Genomic DNA, 20,558 nt, shown 5'->3' with positions numbered 1-20,558 from the left:
TATGTGATAATTATGTATACCTAGTTACAAAATTCAAAATGCACAAAACATAATGAGTTGAAGAATAACCACGAAAATGAGAGGATAGGAGCAACAAGAAAACCATAAGACAAAATAGACGGAAAAACTCTGCTAAATAGTAAGAAAATACGAGCATTATTGGAAAAAAAAGAATGAACAGAGGGAATAAAGACACAGCAAAATAGAAGATGAAACAACAAAGGTTTGAAGCGAGCGAGGCTCATGATGACGAATCTGCAGGGCTGTTAGATGTAACCGGAAGCAGTAGTTGAAGCATTTTTATCTTCTCCCTCTCTCAGTATTTTTTAAGTTTCAATGTTTCTGGTTTTGTTTTCTAATTGAGGATGGTGAAAGTGGAGTGAAGAAGATTCATGAGATGGGGGAGTGAAGATGGAAAATGTTAAAGTTCTATAGGAAATGAATGGTCATTGAAATAATGTGATAATGAAATGGGACTAACTGGTTGTAAATGCAAGAACATGTTCAGCTTAGCAACTGATTTCTGTTGGTTTTTTGATGCAATATAAGTAATTAAAAGATATAGATTGTATCTGCATCACTGTTTTTGCATATGAAATTTCTAGCAATTATTTAGTATATTAATTATGGGGTTTGCTAGGATAGACCTACTAGTTTTTATTAAGTGTGTTTTAGCAAAGATATAACTAAAAAGTTGTTAAATACACCTTAAGGTGAATATTGCTAAAATACACCTTCTAAAAAATAAGTGGGTGTATGTTAACAACTCCTATAGGCATTTGCTAGGATACACCCACTTATTTTTTAAAAGGTGTGTTTTAGCAAGTTATAACTAAAAAGTAGTTAAATACACCTTAAGGTGTAGCTTGCTAAAACACTCCCACATAAAAATTAGTGGGTGTGTTCTAGCAAATCCCATTAATTATTTATCTTCTTTCCTTTAATTTCTATAACTATCACTGGACAAAAAAAAAAACAGTTACACGTGATTTTTTTTTGTTTGTGTAAACCAGTTTTCCTCACGTGCAACGGTAAAGGCTAATATTCAAATGGACGACAAACTCTTCATTCGAGTAAAGATAAACTTTTTTTTAGGGGAAATGAAATATATACTTTTGTATAAGGATAAAATGAACCTCTATTCTTTTCAATCAAGCTTCTGATTATATAAAGCAAATCACACACCGGTGAGATTCTAAAGTTGAATTTTCATAATCATGTCAAACTTTTTATTATACTGATTCAAATTTTCATTGCTGCCTAACTCCATAGAAACAACAATTTCTGTTGAGACCTCATATCCTTGTGCCGTCGGACTGCCGGTAATTTAGGTTTTGTTTGAGAGTTTGAAGGGGAGTGGAAGGACGAAGGGCGTGAGAAATACAGGGGAAAATTGAGAAATCTCTTACATTCTTTGAGAGTATTTTTTTAAAGTGATAAATTAATACTTGTAATTAATATATTTTTAATTTTAAAAACATTATAGTGCTTATGATTAATATATTTTTAATTTTAAAAATATTATAACAACTTTGATTAAATTTGTAGAATTTATATAAACCCTCCCAAACCCACATTCAATACAATTTTTGAGTTCTGCAAACGATGAGGGTTTTATATTTTGAATAAAAATAAGAGCAATGCTATATATTAAGAAAGATTTTATCAAGAAAATTTCAAGAATGACATGACAGAATAATCACCCTTAGATTTTTTTATCAAGAAATAGTCCTGAAATTAATGTTAACCAATAAAATCTCAGCCTGACCGGAAATCATGGGGTGGTGGGTGTTATGTATCTTTTTTTTATGAAAGATTAATAAATGAGACTGAAATCTAAAGGTGATTATTGTGCCATGTCATTCTTGAATTTTTCTTATAAAATCATTCTTGATATCTAGCATTTTCCTAAAAATAAACACTCCAAAGCCATCTTCTACTAATGTTCTCTATTTCATCCACTTATTCCTTCCTTTTTTCTCAAACTCTCTCCTCCCTTCCCTTCAAACTCGCAAACAAAGCCTTAGGGCTCAACGGAAATGTCCTACAATATTTTTCTCACCCAGTTTCCATTGTAATTCTTCTCGGAAATTTCACGTTTCTCTCTCAACCACTCAATTCCTGTGTTTCTGGGTTCCCCTGTTATTTTCATGAGCTCCCCCTTCGATTGATTGCTGGGGTTCTCTTCTCTGTGTTTGCGTTTCCACACTGTTGATTGTGACTGTGGTCTTTTTTTCACTTGCTTGACCTAAAATTGTTAGAGGCTGGGGTGGAGGACTGGATATTTTCTCTCCTAAACATTGTGACCTATAATTTTATGACTTGGCGGGTAACACTCGGCAGGCCTGTCACTCTTAATGAGTCGCATACGATGGAACTGTCTGGGCTTCGGTGCCCACGAAAAGTTTGAGCTTTCAAGAATCTTACTCTTGATAAAGGTCCCAGTCTTGTTTTTCTCTCTGAAACAGAAAAACAGGATTTCAAATGTATTGGTGATGGCCTGGATAGGGTTGGTGGTTTGTATTTGGAAAAATGACGTTGATGTTTCTATTTTATCTTTCTCTAATAATCATATATATTGACATGGTAGTTAAAATGAATGATGGAGAGCACAAGTGGAAAGCAAGAGCGGCGTTGTACCGGGGTTTATGGTTGACTTGAAACTACAAATAAGCACCATACATGTGATCTTATTCATCATCTTGCTTCCTCTTACTCTAGTGAGAAAGAACTAAAAATGGCGCATATGATTACTATGCTGGGCTCAACGTTTAATCAAACTGACAATTTTTATAATGTACACTAAACTTTGTCCATATTCAAAACACAAATCATTGCATTTAACCAAGAAACACATTCCTCAAAATCTATTTGCGGTATCTATCGTTCAAAAACATTTTTCAAGGTAACAGAGGGGAAGCATACCAACATATGAAAGCATGGTCTATCACTTGACACCTCACACAACATTAATAGAAGCAAACCAACCACGCCGGCATTGAATTCCGACATATTTTCTTAGATCGGTATGACAGTTAGTAAGTAAAATACTATAAGATAAAGTTATCAAACTCAAGTTTTATGTCAACTTGTTTTACCTCATATTAAACTTATAATAAGATATTTGTCTTCTAGTGATAAAGAAATTAAGAGAGCATATATACAATGACATGGAATATTCAAGTAACACACCACAGGTTGGAGGTGATGATAAAAAGAAAGAAACTGAGAAGATAATCAGACAGAGCATGCCTTGACTAATTTTTCCAAAACAAGTATAAAACGAATCATCCTTGAGAGTCACTAATCACCAAAAAGAAAATATGTAGCTTCCACTGCCAGAGAATTGTGAATTTGCTGAAATGAAAAATACATATTCATACTTTTCTCCCAATGCCATCATATTCTTATTGAAACCGCAAAGCACACTGCAGATGCCATAAAGTGAAATAAGTTATTCTAATTTCATCAAGTTTATTCCCAACATGGAAGACTAAAAATAACTAGCCATACTTTGCAAAAACCGTGATTCATAAATCTATTGTTAGTAGTTCGCACAATTTCAATCAATATATGCATAAGGGTCATGTTAACCATTAAAAATAGAAATTCTCCATTCAAAACAACAACTTTTCGACTTTCATAAAATGAAACTTTCCACTTTTCATCATTTCCAATGCAAAATTTCTATATTAGTCCCCTTAACTAGTGCCCCAGGGGAACTAGTTAACATTCCCCAATAAATTATTAGACACGATGAAATGTAGCTCAAGTAGGAGGCGCAAGACACCTACCTCAAGTTAGCTACAACATTTGCACAACAGTTAGAAACAAATAAGTGTTGGAAAAAAAAAATTCAAAGAACTTTCACAATTTATTATAATTGTCATCTTTGTGACGCAAGAACATTTCTTCAAGTTTTTCTGAAATGTGTTAGACAAGGGAAAATTGTCAAAAAAAACTAGTTGGAGAAAATATGTTCTCTATTTTGCAAGCTTTCCAAGTGATACACCACTTAAAATTCTTTTCAATGGCAAACCAGAAACTGGTTTTGAAGGATTGTGGCAAAGGTTGTTATTGAAGACAGCATTTTAATGATATGGAATCCATATGGTGGAAAGAGGAGTCAATTTTCAGAATATGATAGCCGTTTTCACCATAGAAATGAAATGTTGTATAAAATTCAGTACTTGTCTATATGGCAAGATGGAGACAAGAATGCTGCAAATCATATAGATTGGATTAGGAAGCTTTATAACTATATGATCCCTTATAGGGGGATAAGGATAAGGATTAGGGAAAAAAGTCCAAGACAATACAAGCTACACAGAAGCAAGTGTTTGAGGATATAGGTATTTTAAGGATAATTTCAAAAGGTTAGTTAAGGTAAAGACTAGAGTGGATCCTGAAAATGAGTTCAGGCATGAACAGAGTGTTAAATCACTTCCAATATGAAAAATGGGAATTAAGACTTTGTGCTGCTAGGATATCTGTAGAATGGTATCTATTAATGTTTACGAAATGGGTCATTGTCTAGTTTAGAAAAATAGAGATACATTTAGATTTGTATGAAACTAATGGTTAAGTGCCTAATTGTAACGTTTGATGTCTTTGTGATGTGTTAGTCCCTATTAAATATTGATGCTTCAAACCACATCCTCAGCATACAAGTGCAACTCCACAACAAAACCACATGTATTCTGTCATTGATTCCTTCTTACCTTTAACCAATTATATTCCCTCTCAAAATGTTATGGTCACAGTTGTATAACTATTCACAATATATCTCATATCTTTGTTGGAAAGCACAATAGCTATACTAGTTTGAAATGATAATCTATTTGAGAGAACTTTGAAGTAAAAATTTGCACGAATTTGCTGATTACTCTATTACAACAAAAGCTAATAAATAACTGAAAAGCATTGATTGCTAAATTAAAATGACAGATTATAGGCGGATCTAAAAGAGACAGATCAAAAGGAGGCGGTGGGGGGTTTGTACCTTAAGGAGACCCATCTGCATCAAAGTTAAGTTGGCAAGTGACAGAGCCCCTTGGTATATTTGTTAATCTTTTGATAGAACGGTACTTGTTTGTTATGTCCAATGAAATGTCAACAAAAATAAGCATTGTCTCCAAAACAAGTCCGTTACGCAAAATAAATTCGGCAAATGTCAGCTCGTCTTCAAATCCTTGATATCCTTCTATGCAAATATACTTCAGGTGGGATATGAGACATCTAGGAACAGTTGTTGATTGTGGCTCCCATGTTCGTAAAGACGATGGTTCCTCCTACCAGAAACATGGAACAAGATGACTCAAATATATATGTGGTTTAAAGATTGATACATACATGCATACATAGACAGACCAAAGATTGATTCAAGTAAACTTGAGAAGTGTGAACAAACCTTGTCGCTATGAATTATGAGAACTATAAGGTCATGACATTTCTCAAGCACGTTGACCAGAATAGTTGAGTTAAAACAGGGAAGAGTGAACTTTAGATGTTCTAAAGAGCGAAATTCTGGATAATTAATAACAGGGACTTGAAGTGGCCACTGCATGTATACAATGATGGCAAGTGAAGAAAATAAAATTAGTACCAAACTATATTTATATATAAAGCATAAAAATAAATCTTCACCTTTGATGTTGAATGACGTGACTCTAGAGTTAATTCAGAATCATCATTTTGAAGGTCATTGAGAAGAGGGTCAACAAATTCACTTTGACAATAGGAAAAGACATCAAGAAATGCTTCCACCATAGTGTGAAAGTTGCCTGCAATGCCCAATCTGTAGCCACAAAGATCAAGGTAAGTCCAAGTGAAATTATCATTGGTGTGTTTCAACCTCTTGGAGCTGGAGAAAGCTTTAGCCAAACTGTTTCCATATACAGAGAAAATCTCCAAATCTTGGAGCTTGGGGCAGCCAGAGAGAAAAGCAACTATTGAATCTGAATCCATTGTGCTTAGATACACCTTCTTCAGCGATGGAAATTGCACTAAAGAATGTTTAAACTTCATATTGTATTCACCACCTAGACTGCAAAGTTTCCAAAAGACAGGTTATAGAGCATTCTAGTTTTGTTTCCACCATGAGTTTACCAATTTCGTAGGATTAAAAATTAGTTTAAAGATAAATAGTAATTAGTTTGTATTGATATTGCGATAGTAACTGGTTTAAATTACATTACCGGAGGGAAACGAGGTTGTTGCAGCTCGTGAAGAAGGAAAGAGGGAGGTTTATGTCAGCTTCATAGATGTCGAGATCAAGTTCTTCAAGGCGGGGGCCAATGGCAGCATGGACCCACATTTCAATACATTCGACTTCGTATTCACGAAATTCAAAGGTGAAATCGAACTTTCGAATGTGGCGCGATCTGCGGAGGGCAAGCACAGCGTTCACAAAAAATGCAAACCTTTTGAAGCTATATGAGTCGTCACTGCTGAAGCGGAAGACCTGAAGATCTTTCCAGAGGTGGCGCCACCTAGAAGACAAACGGTCTATGGTCGCAACGGACGTTATTGTTGGGAGGAAGGACATGATATGACACAGAACTGAGTCCGGCAGACTGCTTAATCTGTCGATCTGGGTGCCTCCACTTGTCGTCGCCATGTATGCTTTTCGTCCTCTTTTAGAGGCTAAATTGGGCGTCATCCACGTTTTGGTGATTCCAGCAACACCTCCTAACCCCAAAGCTAAGAAAGACGATTGGCTTCTTTCAGACTTCTTTTATATTAATGTTTTTTTACCACGAGTTTATAGTTTATTTCATGAGTTTATAAGTTATTTTTCAGATGTTATTCCAAGTTGCGTTTGAGTTTATAGCCTATAAAATTTAGTGTTTTTTTTTTTTTTTTTGTCAAGTAGCCTAATAGCTAGAGCTCACCCAATTTAATTGGGGATAAGTGGAATCTCCGGGGATAAATATAATCCAGTGTTAATAACACATATAAAATCTTGACAAAAAAAAAATACATAATAATAATACTTTCCTCAAACAAAAACAAAGTATAAACACTTAAATGAAAATAACTATCAAATAAAAGTTGCTGCATCTTTAAAATAAATGTATACTTCTATGAAACCCACTTTGAAGCTCTTACGAACAATTTGTGTGTTGTTAGAGCATTTTCAACATTCTAACAACAAAATAAAAAGAGACTCCAACATTAAATTCTTACTGGCTGCATTACTCTTTTTTAGTTAAGTTTCTTATATATCTTTGTCATTAGACTTCTCATATGGATACTGCGATTGCTTAATTCGAACAAATACAGCTTAAGCAACCATGAATTTAATCCATTAAGATAATAACGTATTTAAGATGTGTCAAAGGCAAACCATATTAGCTTAGGAGATTAAACGTAGGGAGCTTCAATTTCAGATTTCAAAATCATGAAATGCTTTTGGTTGAAACCGAAGGATTACTACTATGTTAATTAGATAGTGGCCTCTCCTAAAATGAGTATAATATCACAAATAACAACAATCTCGTTGACATTGTTGTGCTTTAGGATTTCTAATGAAACAAACATAATTGGCAGTGATAGAAATGTATGGTTGTAAAATTTAATAACATGGTAATAATCTAATAAATTACTAAGCAGTCTCCACAATGACAACCATGACATGGTTCACTTAATCAAAACAAAGATAAAAAAAAATAATCAAATTCTTGAGATCAAAATATACAACAATCTTCCCTTTAGCACCTCAAAAGATTCCTAACATAGTAAAAGCAAATTACTCCAAAGCTCATAACTAAAGGTGATAAGTGAGGTTTTTCAATGATTTTCCTTTACACCAAAAAAAAAAAAAAAAACCCAATATTTTTTTTCGAAAACACCATCGATATGACCTTTTGTATACCATGTCTTGATATTAGCAAACCAGAAAAACATACTAATTTCCAGAGACTTGTGTGTCACTGAAATGAAAAATCAATATTTATATGTTTGCTCCCAGTGTCATCTTTTAATGAAGTCCCAAGCATCTGACAAAACATGATTCTGCCAGCTTCAGAAATCATTGCACTCCAAACACGCACTGCACTGCCAAACATATACTAGAAAAAGTTATTCAAAGCCTGTAAAATTTACTGCCAACAAGACTGAAAAATTAGAATCTGCAAATACCTAAACTATCTGCTATAATGAGATATAAAAAATTACCAAGTCACATAATTTCAATCTATAGACATAATGAGGTTTTCCAAATCAAAACATATAGCATTATTATATAATAATCTGATTCTGTTAAGATATCTAATAACCAAGATCAATCAAGTCAAAAATGGTAGCAGCACATAGCAGATTATATTTAGTTTCGCAGATTATTAGAACTTATCTCTAATTTACTTTTACACAACAGACAAAGTATTGCTTCTGAAAAATTAGAGTTTTGGCATGCATGCTAGGCCAACTTAAAGAAGACACAAACACAGGCATGATCTTAGTCGATAAATACAATAGTTACCTTGAACTAAATTACCTTTTTCAGTACCCAAATCTACAACAAAAGAATGGCAACTGAACACAAAATCAAAATAGATACAAAATCACAAAAGGATGGCAACTGAACACTAAATTACCTTTCTCAACCTTAATAATTTAGCAAATTTCAACTCTTGCAAAGATCAAAATCATAAAAGGAACATTGTTACAGGGAAAGATTAAAATAATTTAGTTTGGTACAAAGGGCAAATCCCAATTAGGCATTGTTATTGTTATTTGAAAACAAAGTAGATACAAAATATTTTGGATGCATTTTCAGGAAGTTGGAACTAAAGCCAGCCTTAATCAACTCTGATTCATTAAGACAGAAAAAAAAAAAAAAAAAAAAAAAAAAAAAAAAAGACAGCGATAGTTTTCACCTTATGAGGATACAGTTGGGTCGAACTTAAGTTGGCAAGTGACAGAGCCCTTTGATATATTTGTTAATCTTTTGAGAGAACATTCCTTGTCCGTTTTGTCCATTAAACTATCAACAAAAATTAACATTGTCCTCAAAACAAGTCCGTTCTGCAAAATATATTCAGCAAATGTCAGCTCATATTCAAGTCCTTGATACCCTTCTATGTGAACATAGGTCAGGTGGGATTTGAGACATTCAGAAACTGTTGTTGACTTCAGTTGCCATGTTCTCAATGGTGGTGGTTCCTCCTACCAGCAACAAAGGAAACCATGTCATTACTCAAAAATATATTGGTATGTACAGATAGATACATACATGCATGTATATATAGACAGGCCAAAGATTGTTTGAATTAAACTTAAGAAATTAACATACCTTGTTGCTCTGAATTATGAGAACTTGAAGCATGCGGCATTTCTCAAGCACGTGGACCAGAAGATTTGAGTTGAAACATGGAAGAATGAACTTCAGATGATGTAAATCGTGAAATTCAGGATAATTTAGAACAGGAGCATGAATTGAACACTGCTTGTAGACGATAACAACAAGTGATTGCAGAATATTAGTACGAAACTACACGTATAAAAACATAGAAACAATAAAAGTAAAACCTCACCTTTGATGTCGAATGACGCAACCGTAGATTTATAGCATCATGGGGAACTAGGAGTTGGTCGAGAACAGGGTCGACAAATTCACTCTCAAAACGGTAAAAGACATTGAGAAATGCTTCCTCCATAGTGTGAAAGTTGCCTATGATGCCCAAATTAATATATCCTTCATTTATATCGAAGTAAGTCCAAGTGAAATTATCATTGGCCGGTTTCGAACTCTGGTAAGAAGATGGAACGAGAGCATTGGTCACAGAGACTGCAGGTTGAAAGTAAAAGTAAACCTGCAAAGTTTCCAGCTTGGGGCTGCCAGAGAGAAAGGAAAGTAATTTACTTTCATCCATAATTTCTGTGCCGAGAGACAACATCTTCAGTGACTGAAAATGAAGTGAAGAATGTTTAACCTCCATACTGATCTTACCAGAAAGACTGCAGTGTTTACCAAAGACTGACAGGTCAATTAACATTCTATATTTGTTATAAAATAAAAAATAAAAAATAAAAAGTAACAGAACAATAGATGAAACAAAATAATATTAGTAATTTGAAGGCAAACAAACAACAAGCTGCGTCGCTAATCCTTTTTAGATGACAAAACCAATCCTCTTAAATAGACCGTCAAAAGACCTAATAGACACAACATTGCTATTCATGGCCCTTTTCGGTTTGAGCATAAAAACAAATGATTGGATATTATTGAGTTAGTAATTACAACTTAGTAAAACATTATTTTGTGCATAACATATTGTAATAAGAAGGTGTGACAAAATTGATACTGCGATGAGAGGTTACCTAAGGGAAAGGAGGTTGGAGCAATTGATGAAGAGGAAAGAAGGGAGGTGTATAACAGAATCGATGTGAATATAGAGATAGAGGTGTTGAAGTTGGGGTCCAATGGCATCAAGGATCCACGATTTAACACAGTGGACAAAGTTGAGATAAGAGTTCTCAAAAACGGAACAATGAAAGGTGAGATCAAGATGGAACTTATGAATGTTGCGGAAATTGCGGAGGTGGAGGACAGTGTTGACGAATAATATAAACTTTTTGAATGGAGTTGAATGTAGACGGTAACAGTAGAATTGAAAGACTTGGAGATCCTTCCACAGGTGGCGCCATCGGCGAGAGAGGAGGCTCATAGTCCAAACAGAGGTTCTAGTAGGAAGGAAGGATATGATATGGCACAGGAGTGTGTTCGGTAGACTGCTCAATATGTCGATGTCATTGTCTCCGCCATCGTTTACTACCTCTTCTGCTGATTTCTCAGGTTCCATGCTTCTTGACTCCGCCATCGTCGATTCGGTGTATCGTACAAAGCGTGGTAGCTAAGTTAACGAGAATGAGTGGGTGTTTTTCACATAAACTAGGGTTTAATACCTCTATAACGGCATCTTTCAACACTTTTGGGTTGAACTTTTTTTTTTTCCGATAAAAAATAAATTTAAATATTAAAACAAATGTAATAAATATGATATGAATATATATATAATTTGGTTTGTTCAAACCAACTGAGCTAAACTCAAGAGGACAAATAATATTTGGTTTGTTATAACTTGAAAGCAACAAACACTGATATTTTTTGTTTTAATCCAAATCAAAATTTCATAAAAAAACATTGTTAATAATTTTTAAACGTTAGCGCAATAAAATGTGTCCGTCTTTTCGCTAGATAAAATAGAAATAATCACTTTAAAATATTAGAGTGAAGACATTTTTGTCCTTCACAATTTTTTTTGGGCCAATTTGGTCCCTATAAAATTTATTTTTGTGTCAAATAGTCCCTAATAATAATAAAATCCAAAGTAATCCATGACATTTTTATATCAGGGGCAAATTAGTCTTTGACACAATATAAACTGAGATTAACTTCTCATGGTATGAAAAGGTTCTTTAAAAAAATGGTATGAAAAGGTTAGAGACTAATTTAGATTTTATTTTTATCAAGTACTAAATTGGCCCTCACAAATACCTTCATTTTGAAGCTTAGATTTTATTACTTCGCAAAGCTTGGAGCTAGATCGAATGCCAGCCTTTTCCTCCACTCATCTCCCCCTGATGATCTTCGTCCTTTGTTGAGGAACGACTCTACTGGAACTTTGTTCATGAAATCCTAGTCTATTTCTTTTTTCTTTTTTTCGGTTTTGTTTTCCATTATGTTAGCCTTGTAAACAAAAAAAAAATACCTCCATTTTGAAAAGCGACAATGGTAGTAAATATTTCTATGGAAATCAAGAATAGTTTCTCCAACATAAATGTATTATGTATTGATAAACATGCAGAAATATGTCTAATGGGGTTGACAAGACCCTGAATCAAGGGCTTCACTTTTAAATTTTAATTAATAATATATATTTAAAAAAAAAATATCTAGTAATATATATGACTAGTGGAAAACTTGCGTTATAAGCTCGTCTATCCACATTTTTTGTCTACTATTTTTCGTTGTTTTTATATTTTATGTTTGTTTTTTAAATTAAATTTGAAGAGAAAAAATATTAGATTGTTATCAGAAAAATTCGTAAAAAAAAAAAGTTTAAGTGAATATATTTAGTTGACAAAACCCTAAACTATATTTTGTCCAAATAAAAGGTCCGATCAAAAGTAGTTAACTCATGATTAACTTCAAAGTTGTCTTTATATAGTGATATAAATATGAATATTAGAGTCATAACATTTTAATATTCCTGCAACATCTTTGATTTGGCATACCCAGGTGCCATTGAAAGTCTCTTTATTTATTTGGAGGTTGCTCCGTAATAGATTGCCTACTAAAGATAATTTGGCCCTTAGAAAGGTGATTGATTCAGAAGCTTCGATGTGTGTTTCTGATTGTGGCATGAGAGAAACGGCGCAACATTTGTTTTTATCCTGTGATGTTTTTTCTTCTTTATGGCCTATGGTGCGCAATTGGCTGGGTATTATAGGTGTGGATACCAATATTCTTCTAGATCACTTTCTTCAGTTTGTGCACTTGTCAGGTGGTGGTAAAGCGGTTCGAGATTTCCTTCAGCTGATTTGACTTTTGTGTGTTTGAGTTTTATGGAATGAACGTAATAACAGACTCTTTAATAATGTTGTTACTTCTATTCCCAGGTTGTTAGATAAAGTTAAATTTATGTCTTTAGCATGGCTGAAAGCCAAAAAGGTTGTTTTTAGATTTGGTACAGATAGGTGGTGCTCAAGTCCTTTCCAATGCTTGGGTATCGCTTAATGGTTTGTATTGGTTGTTTGTTTTGACTCTGTTTTGGTAAAGCAATTCTTTTAGCACACCTTGTGCTAGAGGAGTTGCTTTTGGTGTTAATATATATTCCATTTTTGATTATTCAAAAAAAAAAAACATTTTAATATATTTTTCATTTCATCCCTTATGGTGTGAATAAGTTGAAAATCAGGTTATCAAACCCTGACACTTGCATAACACAATGTCTCTACCAATTGAGTTATGCGCATAAAAACTATAATAAAATATATTATAATTTCAAGTATTAATTGTTACAGTTTGTAATATAACTACTTTGTGAATTTTCAACTCGTAGATACTAATATCTACTGTTTCATTACGGATAGTAGCTGCCAGGTCTTGATATTAGCCAACCAAAAAAACACACTAATTTCCAAAGACTTGTAAGTCACTGAAATGCAAAATGCATAGTTTTATGTTTGCTCCTAATGTCATCTTTTTATTGAAGCCCCAACGTCTGACCAAACATGATTCTGCCAGAAATCATTGCATTCCAAACGCGCACTGTCAAACATATAACAGAAAAAGTCATTCAAAGTCTACAAATTTACTACCAACGAGACTAAAAATAAAAATCTACAAACACCTAAACTATCTACTATATTGAGATACAAAAAATTACAAAGTTGTATAATTTCAATCAGTAGATATAATCAGGTTTTACAAATCAAAATATATAGCATTATATAATAATTTGAATATGCTAAGTTATCTAATAACCAAGACCAAGCAAGTCGAGAATGTCAGCAACATATAACAGATTATTAGCGCTTATATCTTTTAGCTTTGTCTGCATACCGAAATTACATTCACACAACAAAGTATTGCTTCTCAAAAAATGAGTTTTGGCATGCATGTTAGGCTAACTTAAAGAGTACAAAAACACAAACACGATCTTAGTGGGAAAATACAACACATATCTTGAACTAACCTTTTCAAGTACCCAAATCTGCAACCAAAGCAATGACGGTCTAACACAAATGGTTTTCAAATGAAACACACATATACTTGTCTAAATTTTGAATGAAAATTTTGCTAGAATTGGTTAACAACAAAATTAATTAATTATTTTTATCACAACAGCCAAACAGCTGCATAACATGTAGATGACAATGACATTCTAAGCAATAGAAAACATCAAACATAAACACAGTAGTATACATTGGAGGAAGTATAATATAGTCAGGGATACCTTCAAAGCATGCAAACAAAGAGGGAGGGGGAAGGGAGGGGAAAAGGTCAAATGTGTTGTTTCCTAACTACCTCCTACACCATGAGATTTCAACAAGAGCTTGAGCACATTTTACGCATTACTTTGTATTTCAAAAGGGAAAAATTCTCTAAAATCCTAAAAAATGTAAACTACATTAACTAATTACTTCTTTTAAGCAGAAGAAACAGTGTACAAAGTAAACATCAGTTCTAAAAAGATACATAAATACTCTAAAATAGAAAAATACACAATTAAAGGGACAGTCATACTTAATAATTATAATCAACTTTGTCATTTCTCATCAAAATCAAGTTCCAAAACAGAGAACCCACATAACAAAGCAAGACCAAGAAGAACACGAACATAACCTAAAGTACAGAGCAAGAAATACATAAAGAGAATTAAAACAGAACAAATCAAGAAGAACATAAGCAAAGCAAGGAGAGGAGCACAAGTTCAGAAACCTAAACAGAGCAAGAATAACCTGAACAAAAAATAAGCATAACGAAGCAGAAATGGAACACTGATATTGAAGGATTTGGGGCAAAGGTTGTTGACTAAAGATAGACCTTTGATGATATGGAACCCATATAGTGGAAAGATGAGTCAGTTTTCAGAATCTGATAGACCTTTTCCTCATAGAAATGGAACACTATAAAATTCAATACTTGTCTGTATGGCAAGATGGTGACAAGAATGCTGCAAGGCATATAGATTGGATCAGGAAGCATTATCAGTTATAACTATACGACTCCTTGTAGGGATCTTGATTTGGGGATTAGCCCCAAGAATAGTACAAGCTATATAGAAGCAAGTGTTTGGGGATATAGGTATTTTAACGGTAATTTCAACAAGTTGGTTAAGATAAAGACTAGAGTGGATCCTGAAAATGTGTTCAGGCATGAACATATAGTATTCCACCACTTACCATAATTCTAAACGAATTCCAACATGCATTTTTCTCACTCTTGCTAGCACAGCTTCTATTCTATAAGCATGATGTATGATTTCCTCCCATACAGCCAACAAGGTGATAGAATTGCTTGGAAATTAAATCAATATACTGAATAAACTTTTATTAATGATACAGCACAAGGAAATCACTTACAATAGAGACTACATCTACAACAGATTGAGTTTAGGAATTACAATGAAGAGAATAAGAGCGCACTAGGAATTTGAGAGTCTAGTCTCACCTAGTCTACCAATCCCCGAGTTAACTGAATGCACTCTTTTTCCCTCCCAACTTTATAATATTATATAACTTCTTCTCCAAGCCTAATTGTATTTCTAAGCTTCTTTTGAAGATAGCTCTCAGGTTTATAATTATGAGAAAATAAATAAATCAAAGAAATTTAGATACTTTGAGGGTATGGATATATGGAATTCCACCACAACCAATGTAGTTGAAAATTTGGAGGCATGCATATAAAACAAGGGACAACTAATTGTACAGACTTATAACATCATCTTTGATACAGTAAACCACGTAGAATCAATATGGTGAGAGTTCACACCTTAAGGTGACGCAGCTCATGACCTCAGTCAGAGAAATTTAACTTGGCACATGGCAGATCCTCTTGGTAGATCTGAAATTTTTTTCATCCACCGGTCTGGTTGGTCTCGCCAATATTCATCAATAATCATTGTCTTCAAAACAAGTCCATGTTGCAAAACATACCCAATAAATTCCAGCTCATTTTCTGGAACTCCGTAAAAGTGAATAAAGGTCAAATGGGATATGAGGCATTTAGGAACACTTTTAGGCTTTGCCTCCCATCTATATGAAGGCAACGAATCATATGATCGATCCACCTGGCAACAAGGGGCAACTGATATATAAGATCCAAACAAAAAACACACGCACACAACAAAGCTCGGGTTAAACTGGACAAACCATGTCGATGTCGAACATAAATGCTATGAGAGTTTCTAGCATTGGACATTTTTGAAGCACATCGAACAAAAAAGTTGAGTTGAAAGGGGGATACTCAAGCTTTAGATGAAGCAAATAGTGAAATTCCGGAAAATTTAAAATGGGGGCAGCAAATAGCCACTGCTTGTACAAGGCAAAAGCAAGTGATTAAATGATTATTTAATAATTATACTACAAAACAACAAATACTACAAATAATGAAAACTTCAGTCACCTTTGTGGTTGAATTATGTAGCTCTAGATGTTTAATTCCGGAAAGAGCTCGAAGGAGATTGAGTAAAGGCTCAACAGATTCACTTTTAGGAGTGGGAAATACATCAAGATATGCTTCTTCCACGCTGTGCAAGTTCCCAACAGCCGCGGCATCACGGAATGTGATACATTCAAGGCTAAGGTACTTGAGACCAGGTGCATCTATTTCAAGCCAAGCCCCAACGTTATTATCAACAGTGATTTTTAACCTCTTCAAGGAAGATGGCACCCGAATTATGTCCAAAGATTCAGGACTAAAGAAAAGTTCCAGATTCTCGAGAACGGGACAGGCAGAGAGAAGGATATGCATGGAACTCAAATTCAAGTGATGCATGTTTAGTAGTTGCAGCACCTTCAACGACGGTAAGCAAATTTCCAAAGGGTCTTGCAATGGCAACAAGATATATCCACTAAGACTGTTACATTACATTACATTACATGAATGTGTTATTTTAAGTTATCATCATGTATCATATCTCATTTAAATTTAATCAAAACAACTAAACTGAGCAAGTATAAAAATCAAAGTTAAACTACTTCCTCCGGTACTATATATAAGAGAAGAGCAATGTTATTTGAACAGCTATTTCTTGTGACAACTTGTTGGCCAACCAAATTATACAAAGAAATTTAGATAGTGATACAAAAATTAAAGCAATAGAAAGAGAAAATAAAATGATAATGTGAGTATGAGAAAGAAAGTTGTCACAAAAGTTGTCAAAAAATGGTTGTTCAAATATCATTTCTCATAAGAGAAAGTTGGGTTAACAAAAGTTGATATATCTGATCCAAATTTTTAACCAGATAGATACATCAACTTTCTCTACCCTAGACAATAATAATGAAATGTACAAAACAAAAATAAAGAAAAGAGGATGAAATAGGAATTGTTGCATGCCTGAGGGAGATAAGGTTGGAGCAAGAGAAGAGTGTAGGAGGCAGGTTGTCGAAGGCGCCGGCAGTAAAGAGGGTGAGATGAAATTCCTGGAGGTGGGGCCCAATGGCGATACTGAGCCACGTGTCGACTGAGTAAGCAAATAATGGATTGTTTGGGATGTGGTCGGAGGAGAGACGGAACTTCCGAACGACGCGTGAGCGACGGAGAGAGAGGACAGTGTTGACGAAAACGGTGAACAGCATGAATTGTTCGTTGAATTCGTCGTCGGGGGCTTGGTAGCTGTATTCATTGCATTTGTCGCGGAAATCGAAGACTTCGAGATTCTTCCAGAGGTTGCGCCATTTGCGAGAGACGAAGCTCATATGAACGGAGGTTTTGGTCGGAAGGAAAGAGAGAATGTGACACAATAAGGAATTTGATAGAGTGCTAATTCTGTCAATGCCATCGTTGTTCTCTCCGCCGTTGTTTTCTTCTTCCGCCATTGCTCCTTCTTCTTCTTCTTCAAATCAAAAATGTTTGTTTAGTTATTGAAAATGGAGAAAATGAATGAAGATTTTTCCTTTTTTTAACTTCTCCATATCTCTTTAGCCCCTTAAAATTAAGAAATTATCATTAATAACACGTCCGCTACCTTCACAGTGATGTGGCACAACATGCAAATACACACGAACGCACCATAGAGTGATGTGGCATCATTTAAAATGGTCAGAAATTCATTTGAACTTAATCACAAATCATTTTTTAAATTAAATATAAAAGTCTATGAGAAACAAACTTTTAAAATGTTGGAAAACTGATTTTCACTTTCAGGTAACAAGTTACCAAATACGTGTAACATGTTATTGGTTCAATTTTTCAAATATTTTTTAACGTGTAACATGTTACGTAACCGATTACCAATTTTAAGTTTTTGAATTTTTTGAACGTTACATACTATAACCGGTTACACCATATGTGTTAGCTAGTTACCACCTCTCATAATGCATTTTTTTTCGTGAAACGATGTGATTCAAACTATCAGTAATGTTTATGGAAATCCCTCGAAATCCCTCGAAACTATCAGTAATGTTCATGGAAATCCCTCGAAACTGCAAATATATTTCAAGATCAAAACATCACACAACTATATTTAATGATCAAAACATCACACAACTTTTATACTAAAGTGTTTGGTGGAAATTCTTGTTAAAGATAGTTTTTTTTGAACAATTCTTATTAAAGATAGTGAAGTGCTATCTTGTTTGTTTGTGAGAATTTCATCATAAGGTGTGGTGAAGATTCTTGTTGTAAAGATAGTGGTGTGCTATCTTGTGATTGTATAGAAATATTATTACGGGGTCTTGCGGTGAGGTTGCTTGTAACAAAGATTCTATCATAGTGAAAATTATCCACGGCGTGTTAAGGGAGTTGATGTACCGTTAGGTTAGAAGGGGAATCTCTTTATACTCTTTCTTTTTCCAGCAATTCGTTCATATCTTCAATAAATTTTTCGAAAAAATATTAAGAACCCTAAACTCACGAAAATTATCCTATTAAGTCTAAAAAGCTAATTAACCCCCCACCCCCCGTGCACTCTAAACTAACCACAACTGCTATGGTCATTATTCATCAATATCAATATGTAATAGATATTTATAATCTTATCATTTTCTAAACCATGGTTAGACATAGCTTTTTCAGAACTAAGGTCATTATGGACAAAATATGTCGACTTCTCATATAAGATCATTAAAAGAGGTCACATTTTAGATCCCTTTTGATTACCAAAATATCATTCATTTCGGTCTCTCGCCTATGTGGACATCCGTAGTTCAACTAGTTTGAGCTACGGGATGAACTTCCGGTAGTTATCTACCAGAGGTAGAAAATGCAAATTTTTAACATGAACATCCTGTATTTATTTACCGGATGTACAAAATGGAAAATTTTAAAATGAATATCCGATAGTTATCTACTAAAGGTACAAAATGAAATTTTTTAAAATGAACATCTGGTAATTAATTACCTGATAGTCTAATCGTTACATATCAGACGTATTGTTAATGACAATTTCATAATTTTTTAAGGCCTAAAGAGATATGGAGGGGCCAAAAAGAAATCTTATGAATAATTGAACTTTAAATTTAATTTAGGCTTCGGCCCATAACTATTCAAAAAAATGGCAATTGCTGTTTGGCCACCCTAAAAAAAGACCAAATGATAGTTAATTTCCATTTGCTGTCAAACGGTAGTTAATTTCTGTTTGGACACTTTTTAAATCACTTTAATCAATTTAAAAAGCTTTGGAATGGCAACTAACTACCTTACGACGTGTTTTAGGTGCATGTGAATAGTTTGGTGTCTAAAAAGTAATCTCCCAAAAATATCAATATTTGGATATATAGTTTAAAAAAATTAATAAAAAAAATAAATTAAAATAATTACAAAAAATAATATGGAAATTTAAATAATTATTTAACATTTTAATTTTAATTTGATATCTTCCAGAATAGAGCTTACAAATGACACGGTGGCGGTACTCATGATACAGTTAACTGGTATGGTGGAGAAGATGCTCTGATACGGTTAAAGGTTGCTTATACGACACATGACGACAATATCTACAAAACAGAAACACGCTCTGACACCCAAGTCAATGTTTGAGAGAGAGAGAGAGAGAGAGAGAGAGAGAGAGAGAGAGAGAGAGATTGTATGAAGAGGTGTGTGTGTGTGTGAGAGAGAGAGAGAGAGAGAGAGAGAGAGGAATAAAGAGTATGATAAGCACAGATGGTTTTGTGTAGGCGCCTTTAGAGGCATTGAGCCAGTCAGCTAATCTTGAGTTATTGAGTTATTTTTAGGATATTGTTGGATCACTATTGGACCATTGTTGGTCTGATCCGGAACAATTTCCCTCAAGCTCTGTCATATTTATGACATAAGGAGCTTGTTATGTGTTTGACAATCAGTGGTCGACCTCATTGTTTTGAAGAAATTTTTTTGTCGGTCTTGCTCGATGAGGTCAGTTATCGGGGTGCAATCGAGTATCAATTGAAGAGTTTGGCATAGGGATTGATGCAACATTCATTGCTGACAGACCGAAATGACCCTCATGTTAGAGCTTTCACGCGTTCCCACGGTTTTTTGAATTAAGGCGGTGTGATTGATGATTCTTGAGTGCGGTTTGATATTTAAAGTGTGATATTACGTGTTGGACCTTGCTTTTTAACCTTCTATTAAATCTTGAACTGTTAATACATCTTTCCATGAGGGTTATAAAAGAGGGAGTTCAGAAGAAAAAAAAAAACAAAGAAAGAAAGTTTTCCACTTCCTTCATTTACTGTTTGATTCCTACTTTGATTACAGGTCGTCAAGTCAATCACAATTATTAATGATCAAAGGAAGAGTGATCAATTCATATTTTAACCTCAAACAATGAATAAGGAATAATAACAATGGTTAGAGTAAGGTTTATAAGAAAGAGTTAGAAAAAGAGGAGAAATCACGTTTT

At 34.0% G+C, this 20,558-nt stretch overlaps 2 protein-coding genes across 3 annotated transcripts; both read right to left on the bottom strand.

The window, feature by feature from the left end:
* Window positions 1-3,035: 3,035 nt before the first annotated feature.
* LOC11406375 (FBD-associated F-box protein At4g10400) lies at window positions 3,036-6,748 on the bottom strand. The gene is made up of 5 exons (XM_003628542.4): window positions 6,198-6,748; window positions 5,647-6,046; window positions 5,411-5,560; window positions 5,003-5,291; window positions 3,036-3,428 (listed from the first exon to the last, which is right to left on the bottom strand). Exons 1-4 carry the CDS (start codon window positions 6,659-6,661, stop codon window positions 5,004-5,006), a joined length of 1,302 nt encoding a protein of 433 aa, XP_003628590.2. The 5' UTR covers window positions 6,662-6,748; the 3' UTR covers window positions 3,036-3,428; window position 5,003.
* A 6,223-nt stretch (window positions 6,749-12,971) lies between these two features.
* Window positions 12,972-17,732, bottom strand: LOC11409488 (putative FBD-associated F-box protein At5g56700). Of its 2 annotated transcripts, none has more exons than XM_039829423.1 (5): window positions 17,072-17,732; window positions 16,136-16,589; window positions 15,883-16,047; window positions 15,503-15,800; window positions 12,972-13,276 (listed from the first exon to the last, which is right to left on the bottom strand). In XM_039829423.1, exons 1-4 carry the CDS (start codon window positions 17,551-17,553, stop codon window positions 15,531-15,533), a joined length of 1,371 nt encoding a protein of 456 aa, XP_039685357.1. In that variant the 5' UTR covers window positions 17,554-17,732; the 3' UTR covers window positions 12,972-13,276; window positions 15,503-15,530. The 2 variants fall into 2 exon arrangements, with proteins under 2 accessions (XP_039685357.1, XP_039685358.1); XM_039829424.1 differs by having other exon boundaries at window positions 15,883-16,041; window positions 17,072-17,730.
* Between the last annotated feature and the right edge of the window lie 2,826 nt (window positions 17,733-20,558).

Source organism: Medicago truncatula, chromosome 8 (assembly GCF_003473485.1).
Source record: "Medicago truncatula cultivar Jemalong A17 chromosome 8, MtrunA17r5.0-ANR, whole genome shotgun sequence".
In the NCBI taxonomy this organism is placed as follows: Eukaryota; Viridiplantae; Streptophyta; class Magnoliopsida; order Fabales; family Fabaceae; genus Medicago; species Medicago truncatula.
The sequence above is the reverse complement of the archived record's forward strand: the minus strand, read 5'-3'. Positions and strand labels throughout refer to the sequence as shown.

Excerpts from the sequence above, each read along its gene's own strand:
- LOC11406375 (XM_003628542.4), bottom strand. The coding sequence starts at position 6,661 with ATGACGCCCAATTTAGCCTCTAAAAGAGGACGAAAAGCATACATGGCG. Across the intron at positions 6,047-6,197 it reads AACAACCTCGTTTCCCTCCG|TCTAGGTGGTGAATACAATA; the intron begins GTAATGTAATTT and ends GAAACTTTGCAG. Across the intron at positions 5,292-5,410 it reads TCATAATTCATAGCGACAAG|GAGGAACCATCGTCTTTACG; the intron begins GTTTGTTCACAC and ends TGTTTCTGGTAG.
- LOC11409488 (XM_039829423.1), bottom strand. The coding sequence starts at position 17,553 with ATGGCGGAAGAAGAAAACAACGGCGGAGAGAACAACGATGGCATTGAC. Across the intron at positions 16,048-16,135 it reads TACATAATTCAACCACAAAG|AAGCAGTGGCTATTTGCTGC; the intron begins GTGACTGAAGTT and ends TTTGCCTTGTAC. Across the intron at positions 15,801-15,882 it reads TTATGTTCGACATCGACATG|GTGGATCGATCATATGATTC; the intron begins GTTTGTCCAGTT and ends CCTTGTTGCCAG.